This window comes from Anas platyrhynchos, chromosome 11, assembly GCF_047663525.1.
Source record: "Anas platyrhynchos isolate ZD024472 breed Pekin duck chromosome 11, IASCAAS_PekinDuck_T2T, whole genome shotgun sequence".
Taxonomy (NCBI): domain Eukaryota; kingdom Metazoa; phylum Chordata; class Aves; order Anseriformes; family Anatidae; genus Anas; species Anas platyrhynchos.
Genome location: NC_092597.1, coordinates 7,388,325 through 7,404,260, shown reverse-complemented (window position 1 = coordinate 7,404,260; position 15,936 = coordinate 7,388,325). Strand labels below are relative to the sequence as shown.

The 15,936-nt window shown below is 36.9% G+C and overlaps 1 protein-coding gene across 2 annotated transcripts in view; it reads right to left on the bottom strand.

Moving 5' to 3' along the window:
• Positions 1 to 15,936, bottom strand: part of MYZAP (myocardial zonula adherens protein) — a 56,922-nt gene that overhangs the window by 26,874 nt on the left and 14,112 nt on the right. For both annotated transcript variants that reach the window (XM_027466802.3, XM_038184794.2), the window contains exons 3-10: positions 14,589 to 14,747; positions 11,929 to 12,021; positions 9,404 to 9,517; positions 8,380 to 8,532; positions 6,229 to 6,354; positions 5,209 to 5,337; positions 3,414 to 3,496; positions 664 to 769 (exon numbers count right to left, since the gene is read on the bottom strand). In XM_027466802.3, the coding sequence (XP_027322603.2) occupies positions 664 to 769; positions 3,414 to 3,496; positions 5,209 to 5,337; positions 6,229 to 6,354; positions 8,380 to 8,532; positions 9,404 to 9,517; positions 11,929 to 12,021; positions 14,589 to 14,747 (963 nt within the window). The remainder of the gene's footprint in view (positions 1 to 663; positions 770 to 3,413; positions 3,497 to 5,208; positions 5,338 to 6,228; positions 6,355 to 8,379; positions 8,533 to 9,403; positions 9,518 to 11,928; positions 12,022 to 14,588; positions 14,748 to 15,936) is intronic.

Below are 15,936 nucleotides of genomic sequence, written 5' to 3'. Positions count from 1 at the left end.
TCTGTTTTGTATAGCTCCAATTTAAACAATTTACATATATCCTATGTCAGTCTATCATTCACCTGGAGAAACAGAAATGTCTGCAATCACAGCTTTCTGACTGCTGAATGGTTTCTTGGCATGTAGGTAGCCTGTAACTTAAAGCAGCTTTCCAGCAAAATGATGCTTATAATTTTGCAGAAAATTAGATCAGCTATGATGATATCCCAAGAAAAAGTTGTTTTTTTTGTTTGTTTGTTTGTTTGTTTTAAAGTTGAAATCTGTATTTGTCCTGCTATTTCTGTGAGGAACTGAATCATAAAATATAAAGGGCAGCTTCTACCTTACCCTTGTGTATAGAAAGAAGACCCTTAATAACTAGTGTGCCCTGTTTCTGCACTCCGAATACTTCAAGTTAAGTTGTATTTCCTGGACTAACATAAAGAGCTCAAAGACTTGAGTCAGCCCAAAGATCACAGTATATAAGCCAAAAACCACTGGATTAAACTGCTTTTAGCTTCTCTTTCTGCTTTACTAGCTTCAGATGCTTAACTCATCTTCTATTGTATTTGTAACTCAGGTGGCATAAGGAAATTGCACACAGAACATAGCTCTCTGGATTATGTACTAAAAGAATCAGCATTTCCAGAAGAGTCAAAAATACATTGTTTTACTGGATCTCACCTCCTCAACCATGTGCTTGACTTTCTTCTGTTGGCAGTGGACCATATCATCCAGATGTTTGATTCGCTCCCTTAGGCTTGCTGCTACCTCCTCCAAATGCTGTGACCTAGCAAAAGATGGAAGAAATAAGCATATAAATGTGGAGGTATGCAGTATGAGCAAAACAAGAACAAATTGCCATAATCCCACCACAAATCAGGAAGATTAAGTCCACAGATAGACAAGCCAAGTTCCACTGGCAGATGTGGATTTTATTTGTATAAAGTACGTTCTAATGGTACTCCTGTAGCCAAAGTTACTGTCTCCACCCATGTTAACTCACCTTTGTCGCACATACTGGTGTGCTTACTCAGAGCCCAAAGTGCTGACAATTAAATGATATAATAAAGCTCGTCTCCTTGAGATGTCTGTTTTTTCTTGGCATTTAGACAACTAGATCTTTATCACCAGAAAGGCACAATTATATGGACTTACTAGCACCTGCAAACTTCTTGGTAATGCATACTAAATAGAAGCCAGGAGGCACATCTGAAGGTGTCCTTTTAAATGCTCTCCTACTATAGGGCTGCCATAAATCAAGGATTTGGCATAGTTGCCAACAGTACTAGAATGCTAACTGGAGTAGTTTTAAGTCAGCAACAGTCAGCAGGAACTGGCATGGATGTTTAAAGTTTCTATGTATGACTTTGCAGACAGATACTGTATTTCTTCAAAGCAGTTTTACACAGAAATAGAACACCCTCAGAACTCCTATCACAAGTTGACTCGACAGCTTGCCAGGAAAGTAGTTTTAGAACATGTGAAGAAACAGGAGAGAAGCATGGGAACATCTGCTTGTTGTTGTTTGTTTGTTTGCTTGTTTATCTGAATGAACAATTCTTGAAATGCTTAAAAAAATCAACCATTTGCCTGCAAAATAAACTTCTGTACTCCTATGGTTAGGACTGGACAGGATTTGAGAAGTGGAGGAGGGGATTCAAAAACAAAAAGGATTTTTTTCATCCTGCTCTGTGTACAGCAGAAGAAACTGCTGAAGCTGCAAACAGAATGACCATTTTAAGGCAAAGCAGCAGATGGCAAACTGTATGACATGATTCCAATGAATGACTGAATTGTATGCTGTTTCTCTCCCATAAAGAGTTTCTATTAACAGTAAAGTAGTCTACAAAACTGTAACTGCAGCACTTTGACAAGGACTCAAAAAATCAAGGCACTGCTGCAGGTTTTTCAATCCTGCATATTAAGGTCTCACAAAATAAGTTTCCATTTTGATTGCAACTGTAACACAGAGCTGGTCTCTTATTGAAAGATTCCAAATTTGATGTACTGATAGTAATAGAGAAACAGCAGATGGCATTACTCATGTGGAGATAAGTGTCTGACTAGGAACATACAGGTGAAGAGAAGTTAAGAACAGACCTCAGCATCTGAATAGAGATTCATAGCTTGCATTACATAGATTACAACCACATGCTTGTTCGCATTGCACCGCACAAATTCCTGTCTTTCCTTTACCCTTATTAATGCAGCATAACTTTTTATGCTGAGTGGATAGGGCAATATTCACTGAAGTGAGAAGAGTATCTGCTATCTGGTGGTAAAGAAAGAAAGCAATTATCTTTCATCTCCAAATTCTATGTTGCATGCAACATCTGTACACTCTAAATTGTTATTTTAACAGGCTGATGTAAAAAGATGTTTTTTTTTTCCCTGCAACCAGATAAGCAGGTCACTTCAATACAACTATTAAGATGCTCTGGGCAGGGACTCCTTTTTATGATTATACTTCATAAAGAATAGTGGAATGTCAAAACTTTAAAACTGAGCTTCTAGGTGCCCCAGAAATATTAGTAGTAATCAAGTATGATTATTCAGTGGCTGCTTTAAATTCATCTTTATCCATTCAAGTAGTGTCACATAAATTTCTTTTGCCTAGTTGTGGTGCTTTGTCAGTCTCAAAGTAGCAATGGATGCACATGCCACCCATTGGCAGAAACAGCACATTCAGGTGCCAACATCACCAGCTCTTCCTTCTAAACCTCATGATTTACAGAACAATTCACAGAGGTCTCACTGCCAATAACATGACCTTCAACTTTCATCAAATAACTAACTCCACAGCTTATTTCTGCACTGTGATGTTACATGACAGATTTTTTTTTTTACACACCTTCATTTGTTCATGTGCATATGTTAATGTCCCTCACATATGTGGATACACTTCTCCAAGCCTCAAATATATTCCATTCTCCCTCTTTTATACATAAAAAATGTTGGCAGTCATATGCAGAACTTTTGCTCTCATCATGAGTTCATCTTTTCAAAGATGGACCTTTTTATCCTATAGCTTAATATTTATACAGAATGTATTTTCTTTTAAAACTGTATTGAACAGTCTAGAAGGAGACGATCAAAGTACTCATAGTCAGGTTCATACTATGCAGAATTTGGGAATGCAGATTTAAGAAAAATGCAATCTACAAATATGTCACTGTGTGTTCCATCTAAAAATGTACTCTGCATGTTTACAAACAACTTTTCAGGAAAAATGCATGGAAATGATATTTTATATCTAAATAAAGGAACTCATCAGATGGATTATCTCTCCTAAACTGCAGTGTTAAAGTTAGGAAAGATAAAATTCAGATATCTTCAAAAACAAACAAAGCAACTGACCCCCTGAAGTTAGCTAACACTAACAACTGTTAACACTAACAACTACTTAGTTCCACAAACAAGACATATCTTACCTCTCACTGTCAGAGTTTTCAGATTTTGCTCCAGATATTTGTATTTCATTTAGTTCCAGTTGTTTTTGCAGCTGGTGACGTTCCTAAACAACAATAAATGCTATCCTTCAGTTCTCTATATGTCAATATATAAAGGCTTTACTATGCATATTTCATTGCAATTCAAAAGATCATTTTTGAAATTAAAATAGAAACTAATTAAACAAAATTCACAGATTTTACAGAGGATTCATGTATTTCCTATAGCCAAGGACTACAGAATGCAAATAATAAAATCAAATTCACAACTAAAAAAATACACAGAAATAAGATCAGATTTTTCAATTTCCCTTTTGAAGATGTGCAGCTGTACTTGAAACTGGAATTTTTGAATAGAGATGAGTCCTCACAATCTTTAACTACATAAGTCTCATATTTTCCATTTTTTCCCTCCAAAAAGAAATCTCAGCCCGAGGCAGAGATAAAAGCTATTGCTCTATTCCTTCCCTCTATCTCTACCCTGTCTTCCACCCAAATCAAAAAACGTTCCTGTTTATCTTCTGGGCATCCACAAACATAGTGCTTGTGAAGATCGATCAGGAATTGGGAACTGTTAACACAAATTAACAGAAGCTATCCACTTTAATGGGAATTTAACAGAGTCGTTCAGTTTTACTCTGCAAATATCCGGCAGATATCAGCAAAGTAAATAACCTGAAACTTATCTGTACTGTAAGAACTATATTACAATCCTTTTTTCACTGCATGATACTTACAAGTGGTATGCCAAAACCCAGATCAAGTTGATAAGGGGCATATTAAGCTAACATTTCTCAGTGTAATCACTAATTCTACTTGCAAACATCAGACAAAAGTGGCTCAATATAAACGCACATCAGACTAACCAGTGAAGACAACAAGACTGTCTTATAAAAAAATTTCAGTAGTAGCAAATATTTAATAAAGCTGGTGAAAAAATGCTTCACTTGTAAGACCAGAAGACTGTACTCTATCCACTTACTAGAATTTCCCAGTATGTTCTCTATTCTATATTCTAGATAGCAAGGCCCAGATCTTTAAAGATAATCAGAAGCCTGCTATTGAGTTAAATGAGAGACACCCAAGTACATCCAAATGTATTGGAGTCTTACAGAAGGGCTGCTCTTATGCTTTTGAGAGTGACACTCTTCTGTCTAAGGACTAAACAATAACATTCATTCTCAGTTAGGTGAATGATACCAGAAAACAAAGTCATAATCTAAATAAATTAGAAATCTTTGAAAATTAAGTAGCTGCTAGATATCCGCAAAAAATCCCCCAGAAACTTTTAGTTTGAAGCCCTTAGTTTAGCATTTCATTGAAACACAGATAAATTTGGAGATGCAATTCCAGTCAGAATAGACAACTTAATAATAATAGGGTCTTAATCTACCTAACTAAAATATATTTTAGTGGACCTACCAACAGCATTTTTAAGAGAATTCAGGTCATATATGATTATATCGTTAGACTAGGGAGACCTTGGACACTGAAGGAAATGATGGTTTAGTAAATAAATGTTGACACCTTAAGCAGCTCTGACTGTCAACACAACTAGAAAAATAAAAGAACCACTTAATCACAGTGTCTCTTCAGCAGTCCAGGTGCATTTACTTACATGGATACAATAACTACATAAGATACAAACAGCAACTGTATGTCACTGAGCAGGGTACTAAGCAGCAGGCAATTTCAAAAAAATATAAAAATAAAAATCAAATTCCCTTCATATAATTCCACACTTTCTTTAAAAAATGCAAGCAATGAACTCTCATACCTCTTCCATGCGTTCAATCAGTCGATCCAGCTCACCAATTCTCTGATCTTTCTCTTGTATACTTGTTTCTGTAATTTGCATCTTTTTATTTGCCTCTTCGATAGCTTTCAGAAGCCGGTTTGTTTCCTCCTTTAAACGAGAACATTTACAATCACATTAACATATAATATGAAAAATCTGATGACATATAATATGTTAATGAGGAATAAACATTTTTTAGCCCAAAGAACCAGGCTAATAGTTTTTAAGCAAAGCTCAAGGCTTTTCACTATACTTGCCCAGAAGTCTGGAGAAGCTGTGACCCTAAACTTTAATTGTACGTAACAAAAGATCTGGGGCACTCTGAAGGGCATACATATTTGTAAAGAATCATTATGAAAGTATGAGAAAAACATTTCCCCATTTCTTAGATATTTGTTCTCCCTTCTGAGTATTTCGTGAAGTAACAGCACAAGCAAATACGCTATTCCAGTTGACAGCATTTTAAACACTACCATTTACCCTGTTCAGGTATGTACTTTCTTCACATATAAAACTATAGGAATAGGAAGAAGCTAGAGAATCTACCTTCAGTCTCAGTCATTATCTGTCTTTACCAGGTAGAAGAACACAATGACGAACTGATCAAAGTCAGGTTTTACTTGGGGGTGGACCAAACCCAGTGGACATAAAGATTTATTGCTCCCCTAGTGTCCAGTGAAATTGTCCCTTCATCCCTTTCAAAAATATCAATAAAATTGGACATCCTGTTTTCCTCTTTTTAGAGGAATGGAAGTAAAAAAAGCCAACTTACTCCATTTCAGATTTTGAAATCAACATTATCATTACTGTTACTGTACTTGAACATTATTTATTCAGCCCTACAACCCCAATAGCTTGGAAAACTTCGTAACAGTGGTATGACTAGTCACAGAGAAAGGAGTGAAGTAGCATATGTACACTCTGGAGTAAAAAACTCTACATTACTAGGTGACTGAGAAATGACACCCAAACGAAGTGCCACAGACTGGCTATACGTACTAGGAGGATTTCTTTCTCAGCTTTATGTTTCTGTTCCTCTTCTCTCATTTTTTCCTCATATTGACTATACAGTTTTCTTGTCATCTCTCTCATGACTTCAGCATTAGCTTCTTGTGATGATTCCACCTATACGAGAGAAAAGGATGAAAGTCATGGATGACCCATCTGTCAGCAGAGCACTGCTGTCAGCAGGAGAAATGAAACTCACATGATGCAAGAATAACACCTTGAATTTCAGTTGCACCTTGTTATAAATTTGACATTATTGAAGCAGATTGTCATTTGCATCAAAACCATTGCAATGCTTCGCCAATGTAGAACTTATTCAAATTTGCAGAAGTTACCATTTCATCAAGTTTCATGTTGGTTGTATTTAACTAGCCAGCACTTGTAGAGCACCAGGCCACACCTCTTTACTGAGCCCTTCCATAACAGCCTCCAAGTCACTGTTTGTTTCCCCATGGAAAAAGTTTTGTTTCCTGCCATTTTATTGAAATGTAGATTAGAGATGGTGTAGACTCCCATTTCTAGATAGCCACCAACTCTCAAAGCAACAATTACTTTAAGCTGAACATAAGTATGTGCTGCTAACCAGAAGACACTGCTGCACCCTCCCTCCTCTCTCTTGCTTTTCCACATACTGCTCTGACAGCCAGCACAGGAACTGGGGTGACCATGGAGCAAAGTTGATCAGTGAACAACTCAGACTGAAAACACCCAGGAGTAAGGGAGGGTTAATTTTTAACCACAGGACCAGAAACTCTACAACTGCTACAGGGAAGAGGGCAAGAATGGTAATTCAGAGACAGGATTTCCCCCTTATGTGCGTTCAAAACACTCACTGAACCACACCCTCATTGATTAAACACAAGATAATACACTTACAGCATAAACCCATCTACTCTGTAAACTGCAATAAAAAGCAAAGTAAAATAGCTCATCTAGGACTTAGTTCTCTGAATGCGCATTCTATAAATCAGAAATGGTTATACTGGAATGCTGTGGCTGCTAAAGCCACGTCAGGGAGATGCGAATATACTGCCATCTGAGAAAAGAATAAAGTGTTCCTTGCTCATCACTAAAGGTTACAAAACCACTAAATGCCTTGTTCTGATTGCAAGGTCTTGGTTGTGCATTTATTTTGTTTGTTTTCTTCACTTCAAGGACCAAATGATTTATTAAAATCTTGTGTTTATCTTACATGGTGGGAACAACTGTCTTAGTGCCCTGTAGGATAACAACAGTGTATTTCATCCTTTGACAAGGGACTAAGCTCTGAACGACTCCACTTGTTCTACAATTGCCCTCTTTGGCAACTCACAGACTGATACTGGCACAGAGCTAGTAACTTGCACTTTGTGGGTGGGACTGAAGATAAATTAAGTTTCACTGTAACACAAAACCTTTCATGCTATAGAAAGCCTGAAAGAATCATGTAATTCAGAAAAAGCCAACAATCAAAACCCAAATTCCTTGAGATATACTGAGCTGGAGTATGATCCCTGGCACTGACTCTCCATCATTTGTTTGCTTATAACTTGAGCAATGAGGATAGTGAAAACAAGCATTAAAATATTGATGCACTATGGCATATGTCATGGTATTCTTAAGCAAGTTCTCCAACCTCAGCTATTGTAATGAGAAAACGGTCAAGCTTTCTGCCATGTAAAACCATATAGTTTGCATTTTATTCCCTTGTATTTCTCTGAAAGAAATAGCTTAATTCTCTTTCCAAAACACTTGCTGCTACAGCACTTATCTGCTGACTGTATGTTCATAAAACTTGATTACCTATTAAAAATTAAGCAGTACTATATAAGCAGACTCAACATCAAGACATTCTTACAGCACTGTGTAAAGTTATAAAGTCCCTTTACTTACAGAAATGGACACTAATTACCTTTTAATAGTTTGAACTTCCACCTGCCAACATCTCTGGAGAGTAATCCCATGTCATGGAAAGACTGACTGCTGCCAGCTGGGATTCTTTGTTATTAATACAGAACCATTTCACAGGAATATGACAGCTCTAGAGAACGAGCAAGGTGTGATGGATGAAGAATCCTTCACAAATAAGGCCAAGGAATTAATTTAATACATTCCTAAATGCCCTTACTGTGCAATATCTTCAGGGGAATTTATATACTGTACCTTTAATTTCAGTAACTGATTTTCAATTTGTGCTGTTTCCAGTTGTTTCTGCTTCTCTCTCAGCTTTTCCATAGATTGCTCATGTGTGTGTTTTAAATTCCTTATTTGTTCCCTTATATCAGTGTTCTCCAAAGTAACATCCACTAGAGTTTTCTGGAAGAAAGAGGCAAACCACATATTAAAAATCACAAATAATCTAGTTTGCTAATGTAGTCAAGAGATTATGGAATAGAAAAAAACATTTAAGAGATTCATGATTAGTCAACACAACATGAACAGTTTTGAAAGTTTTAACATATAAAATTCTGACTTTTTTTGTATTTGGTTTCCTAGAAGGAATTTCCATGAGGAACATATTCATTGAAATCAAGTCCTGGAGCACTATTAAAAAAATAATAATAATAAAAAAAAGGAATATGGATACATTTTAGTACAAATGTTATTCCCAACAGTCTTCCTTTCTCCTCTCCAAGATCCATGCTATACATATTAAACACATTAAAGTGAGAAAAACTGTGATATACAAGAAAACAGGATCATTAATTGTTGAGCTCAGATACATGGGAATTTGAAAGTCTTTAAAACAGAAAATATGTTCCCGCATTCTCCCTCCCCCTACATTTCACAGGTATATACAACCTCACCAGTACTTATTAGCATCCACACATGCCACTTCCATTTCTATTACCTGGTGAAGGTAGGTATAAGACAGAAGATGTTTTATTTTGCATAATACAGAACAAATTACATTGTCACCTTACAATATTCTGTAAAGACATGACTAGTGACATTAGTCTGCTGCAGATCAGTATCTCTTGACTGTACACTTTTTTAATTGTTGTTACAAAATTGTTGCAGATTTTTTTCCTTAGTTTCTTAAATTAGATGCCTCAGATACCCAAGACAAGACTTTATGGACTAGCTTAGGGTTAGAATCTGTATTTGTTATCCATGTTTAATGTATACTTTTAAATGCACGTCAGAAAATGAAGTTGTCAGCTGTGAAACAGCTATTAAAATGTACCTGCAAGTCTATTGATGCTGATGTCAAGGAGCTGTTCATTTCACTAAAGCTATCTAAGGCTGCAGCCTGCACTCGCACATGATTCTCTAAGGATTCCTGATGAGCATTTGTCACCTGAGCAGGAAAAAAAAAGAAGTTTTATATAGAATAATGATCAAGTTTACCTATTGCTTCAAAGGGACCTACAGAATAGACAGACCCCATGGTTAATTTCCACAGTACTAGGATGCTTAAAGTATACAAACCACGTCCCTGTACCTCAAAAACATACAAACAAAATTTATAATTCAAATATGCTAACAGAAACAAGGCACAAGTAGCTATGTTTGTTGCTGATCTGTAATCAGTGTAAAACCTGTCTGTTTTCCGAAAGGACAAGAGAACACTTGGCAGAAAGCTTATATAGACAGAGTGGGTGGACTATAAAAAGTCACAGGGTGAAAACCAGAAGAATGCAAGAAAAGAAGAGATCTAGAAAGGTTTGGGTGAACTGTAGAATAGCCTTAATTAAGAAGGAAATGACTAACTGGATACATAAAGAAGCAACACCAAGACGACTCAAGGATGAAACAATATGAAGCAGACAGGAGAAGTCAGCAGAGAGCTACGTTATACAAAAATTTGTCATCTGTTATACAAACACACGCATGCTTAAAACTGGAGGGAATAAAAGCACAAAATGACATCATTTAAGAGGAGACAGAAACTCAAAACAATGTAAATTATTATGAACCATTCAGTAATAAAAGAGGAAAAAAATGTTACTAATGGAGGCCAGCCCAACTTGGATTCTTTGATAAATCAGATTTGTTTCTCGATAAAAGCATAAGAACACGAGGGACTGATACGGAGAACAATTAGTGTTTAGTAACCAAGTCATACATGGATTAGATCAACACAGGGAGCAGAAGCCAAGTAGTTACTGTTAACCCTATACAAATGTGTGCTCAGGTAAAACAAACAAACAAACAAAAGCAGAAATGCTTTGCATGGATTAAGAAAGTTGCAAGATAAGAACTTGTGTGAAGAAACATACTGCCCAGGGCTGAGTATTTGAAGTACAAACTTCAAACAAACTCCATGAACAAAATGTAGTCCTGGAAATTAATGGGGAAAAAAAGTGTAGTGATTTAAAGCTGAAGCAAAGAGTATAGAAAGGATTTTAAATAGGATCCTCAAATAGCATGTAGGATGGCATTGATGTAAAAACAAAAAAAAAAAACAATCAAATCAAAAAGCGTATGTTATTAGGTAGAAGAACACCTGGACTTTCTTTCAGGAACTCTAAAATACTAAGAAACAGGGTGGGGAATGTCTCAGTGTGCTGTTTATATCAGAAGGAATCCTTCGTAAACTGTACATTTGCTTCAGAACTAGAGATTCTGAAAGAGCTGGTCATTATCCCCAGTGATTTTCAGACTCATGCACGATTTTTACTGGTCAAGTGTAAGATCCAGAAATACAGAATATCATCACTCGTCCTCAGTAGGGACCAGCCACAAAGAAGACAACACCACATCTGAGTCAGCATTTGTCTACATGGTACTCAATCAGGGGTACACCTCGCTGGCATCAAGACTAATTAATTCAGTTTTCTCTCCTTCCTCTCAAGTTGGGGTGATTTTTTTATTATTATTATTTTATTTAAGTATACTACTTGCCACAGATTTCTGTTCTGTGTTGTGATCTGTATGCATAAATACAGCATGCAGGGAACTAACAGTCTCCAAATAAGACTGTCAGAAGGGCACAAGTCAGGGTCCCAGACCCTTAAAAGTCAGGCTATGTTTAATTGTCAAAGCTTCTTCTGAACCAGGGCTGTGAATAACAGTATTGAATATAAATTCCACAGCAAGTTTTCAGGGGAACTTTTTGGAACGAAGAACCCAGCTTAAAAAGATGAATAGTATTTCTACAGACTGCAGCAGCATTTATTGCTAAAGCACACATCAGAAGAAAAGTCATCAAATGACCATCACAAGGTTCCATTAAGAACCAAAAGGTAAGTCATTTTAGGAATGCCATGCACTTTAATACTCAGTAATATTACTACTTCTTTTACTATCATGTTTAAACAATAGAGTCAGTAAAACAGAACAAAGTCTGTTGAAATTACACCAACTTGAAGTTGCATGTCACTCATAACTATATAATTGATATTTTTCAAATCACCTGGCAGATGACTGCTCCAAACACCTCCAATAATTCCTAACTTGTCTAGAATGAGCATGCACTCAGATGATGCTATCAAATTGTTCTTCTATTTCCAAGAAACAGGCAATTAATTCCATATGCAAAAGCATCCCTGTCCTACTTTACCTTGCTGGAGGGAAAAGGTAGATAAATAAAAGAAGGTAAATATGTCATGTTACAGAACAAACTAGAATGGTTTGAGATATTACTTCTGTTTTTCCAAAGTAAAATAAATAAATAAGTAATTAAAAAAAAAAAAAAGAGAGAGAGAAAAATGTCTCTAGATAGTACAGGGACAGTTATTCTTTCCCTACAATTGAATGCATACTTACTTTCAGTTCATTCGTAAGCTGTTGTATTTTTCGTTTCATTTCATCATATTCCCCATACATTTTCTTTCTTACTTTTTCCAGAGTTGCTCTCACCTGGTGTTAGAAAAATCACATGCCTTATCAATCAAACTTACTGATGATACTGTTTATACTGGGACACAATATTTTGCTCCTATATCTTTTATTGTTACTTTTAGTGATGGCCATTATTAATCTAACTTTTTTTTCCAATAGTACTTTATACTTAAGACTAGAAGTTAAGTCTTAAGAGCTGTCTACATAGGAATGATCTATATAAAAGTCTCTGAGTAATTCTAAACTTCTCTGTACACACTTAAACACTAGTAAATTAATAATTTAAATGAATTTCAATTATCCATAAGTCATTCTAACCTAATTTGATGGCTAACGGAACTAAAACTAATTTGAACATACAACGTTTTCTTTCTCAAAAAAGCATCCACACATGGATTTAATACACATTCATTCTATTTAAAGTGTTTAATTAAGTTTTCACTGAGTGTCCTTTGAAGGTAAACCCTTTAGTTTCACTGCATTTGGACTTTTAGGCTCATGATTAACTAAACAATATATTAGCATAAATTTACCAACATAATTTCAAACCTGAAGAGTATTTGATTTTATTTAAGAACTACGGATGTAAATTATGTCTTGCCTTTCTAAACAAAAAGTAAAAGAAGAAAAACAAAACATGTTAGAAGCCAGCTTGGGTTTGCATGCCATTACAAACATGCAAAGAACCAATTTTCTTAAGAGCACACATTGTAAACACTATTTAGATGTTCACCTACAGTCTACCTTCCAGCTATATAATTCAGATTTCAGATTTTTGGTTTTTTTCCTCCCTGCCCTCAATTGAACACAAACTGGCTGCAGATAATCTAGGGCAGTGAGCTTACCTTACCTCTGCATAGCTGAAGTGAGACTTGGGGAAGGAAGGAGGGGAAAATATCAAGAGGAGATATTTCTAGAAGCTCTGTGGTATACACACTCCCTCCCAGAAAGAAGGGTACTGGCCACCAAACCTATGCAAGGAGTGGGCACAAGCCTACTCCCAACTACTTGCTCCCTTTAGGATGAGAAACACAGAAGGAAGCTGACTCCTGCACTTCTGAAGGAAACCCTCCTTGTCCTGTTCCTACGCACGTGCATGCCCCCTGCAAGGTCAAAGTTTGACACTGATACAAAATAAATGATCAGCAGTTCTGATGTGGCCCACCATTTTTGGTCTATTTAAGTCAGCACATATGTGGCACAAGCTGAGAACTTTTATTTAAGACCCTACTTTTAAAGATTGAACTTATCTGGCAGGCCAAAGTTCACAAACTAGCATAACTGAACGTAGCCTCTAAAAGACAGCAGTGCAAGGGTCAGTACACCTCTTCAAAGGTCTTTCCCACATTTTCTGAAAGCATCAGTACCCTGAACACGATGCAAGACATGCTATTGAAATGCCCTGACATTTCCCACCACGCCACAAGCTGTGGCATTTGCAATGAACAGCGAAGGAGAGGGAGACAGTCCCAGTCCAAGCAACCTGCATCAGGTATCAGAAGCAGTGCAACCTAGGAAGCTGCATCATGCTGTATGCCAAGCCACCCATCCCCTGGCAGCACTTCAGCAAGGGAGATAAACTACGTAGGCAGGAAAAGAGCAGCCAAAGCAGCTCACATGCCTTGCCTGCGCAGCAGTAGCGACGTATCCTAATTGGCAAGTGCAGGAACTGGAGAGAGTAAATGCTGGGAGCTGGTAAACTGTGAGTAATAAAGGAGAAAAACAAGTCCTGATAGCTCAAGACTAGGCAGATGCTAGGAGTACACGTAATTACAGTCTCTTACGCTGCTGGCTTAACTCGGTGCTCCTCCCTTTTATAGCAATGCAGTTCTCTTGCACTTGAATCAGTGTAAGATGATAGCCACTGACCAACAGTAGACGGAAAGAGGTCAAATTATTTGCTCTGGGCTAATTAAGGAGTTATTGCCAAAGTCTGACACACAAAGAGATGGTGAGTTTCAGGCACAGAAATGAGCAGCATCAGAAATGCTTTTTTTTTTTTTTCTTTCAGGAGAGCTCCTGCTAATTATGATAAATGAGCATGCACAAAGAAAATAGTACAAAGTCATCCTTATTAGGCTGCCTATTTTAAGACTGCCCCAAGACATACCCAAGTGATTTTAGTGTATCACCTAATTTAGGAGCCTTTCCAAAACTGGGATGGGGGAGGGGAAAGCAGAAGAGAAGAGAGTTTATCCTTCCAGGTGCCTGCTTACATAGATTCTCCTGTATCACATTGAAAATTATGAAGACTTCAGGTCAGGGACCCCAAGATCTGTTTGGCAAGTTACTTGTCCAGGTTCCAGGTGCATCCCTCACCTCAGTCATCGAGCATTAAGGACTATCATTTGTCACAGAGGACTTGAGTTTGAAACATGTAGCTCCCAAGTACCTAACGGGTGTTTTTGTTTTGTTTTGTTTTTTAAACTTGAGTACCAACAAGGCAAGCATTTAACTTCAAAGTGGGTTCCTGATTCCAATTTGGATGTTGGCCTAGACATCGGTTGTCCCATGGTCACTCACAGCTCTACATGAATAAATGGAAGGGATATTTGACGAATTTTGAAGCTGAAAGAATAACTCACTTCTTTAATGTAATTCATCTCTTCTTTCAGCTGATCAGCTGACCAGCCATAAACCACCATTTCTCTCTTATGGTTGTTGTCAGTCCGGTGCACGACACCATACACCATTCCATGAGAAAGCGTCCCTGGAGACATGCCATTTGGTACATGGTAGAGCTCCTTAAAAACAAATAATAAATTATTTTAAAATCAGTTCTAGAATAATTTAAAAACAAAACAAAAAATACAGTAACATGGGACCAGGAGAGACAGTCAACTAGAGTGAAGGCACGGCAGCACCTAAGAATACTAGTTCCCAAATGTTTCGGGGCCAAATTGTCAACCTTCATACTTTTGGGATGATCAATAATCAGTTCATAATTGACACAGATGATACAGATGTCTAATTGCCATTGACTTTAATAGAAGTGGTATATGTACAGTCAGGAGCAACAGATTGGATTAGTGCAAGGAGAGATGGAGGCACAGGAGAGAGAAAGCTACCCTGGCTTACATGCTACTCTTCTGCATTCTTCTAGAGCGTTATTAGCTCTCACAGTTTCCCTTTAAATTCTTGAAAAAGCAGAGTTCCCTCCTGCCCTCTGCAAAGTCCCTGCTGTGCAATGTATCAAAATTCACAAGTTTAATAAAACTATTTAGAGAGTTCTCAGATGAAACTGATATTGCAACTTCTGAGCTCTTACACAGAGCACAGAAAATATTGTTTTATCTTGCAGATAAACAATCTAGGATTTTAGTTTGCATTCTAGGCTAAGGACCTCCAAAGCAATCAAACACCCATTTCAGTGTTGCATTTCTCTTCCAGAAATTGTAGAACTGACACCGTAAAAGCCAAAAAATGTTATGAAACACAGCATCCACATGAGTGTTTCTGTGTTACGAACTATTATAGGAGGACAGAACTTCAAGCACAGATCTTGATTGTTACTTGATTGGCAGCTTTAAAGTGCCTACATTTGTTATTTTGACAATCTGCAGAAATTTATAAAAAAATACTTGTGATAAATGTCTTATTTTAAGGTGCTCTTTGCAACAGACTCCTCTTATTCATCTCATCAATATAGTTAAGAAAAATACTCATACAAACAGTAGGAATCATTTCCCTCAGCATGTAAATAAATATCTGCAAGATGAGATGTAACCACCCATCCTAACTACTCACCTAGCCTCCCTTCTAATCAACACAGAGAAATATACTTCTGTAGCAATCACCTGAAATAAGTCGGACTCCATAAGTACTAATTTATCTTCTTGTTTATGAAGAATTTAAACAACTAGCTCAGATGAAAACATCCATGTTATGGCTTTTTAAACTAGGGGGGGAAATAATATCACCTAACTTTGGATG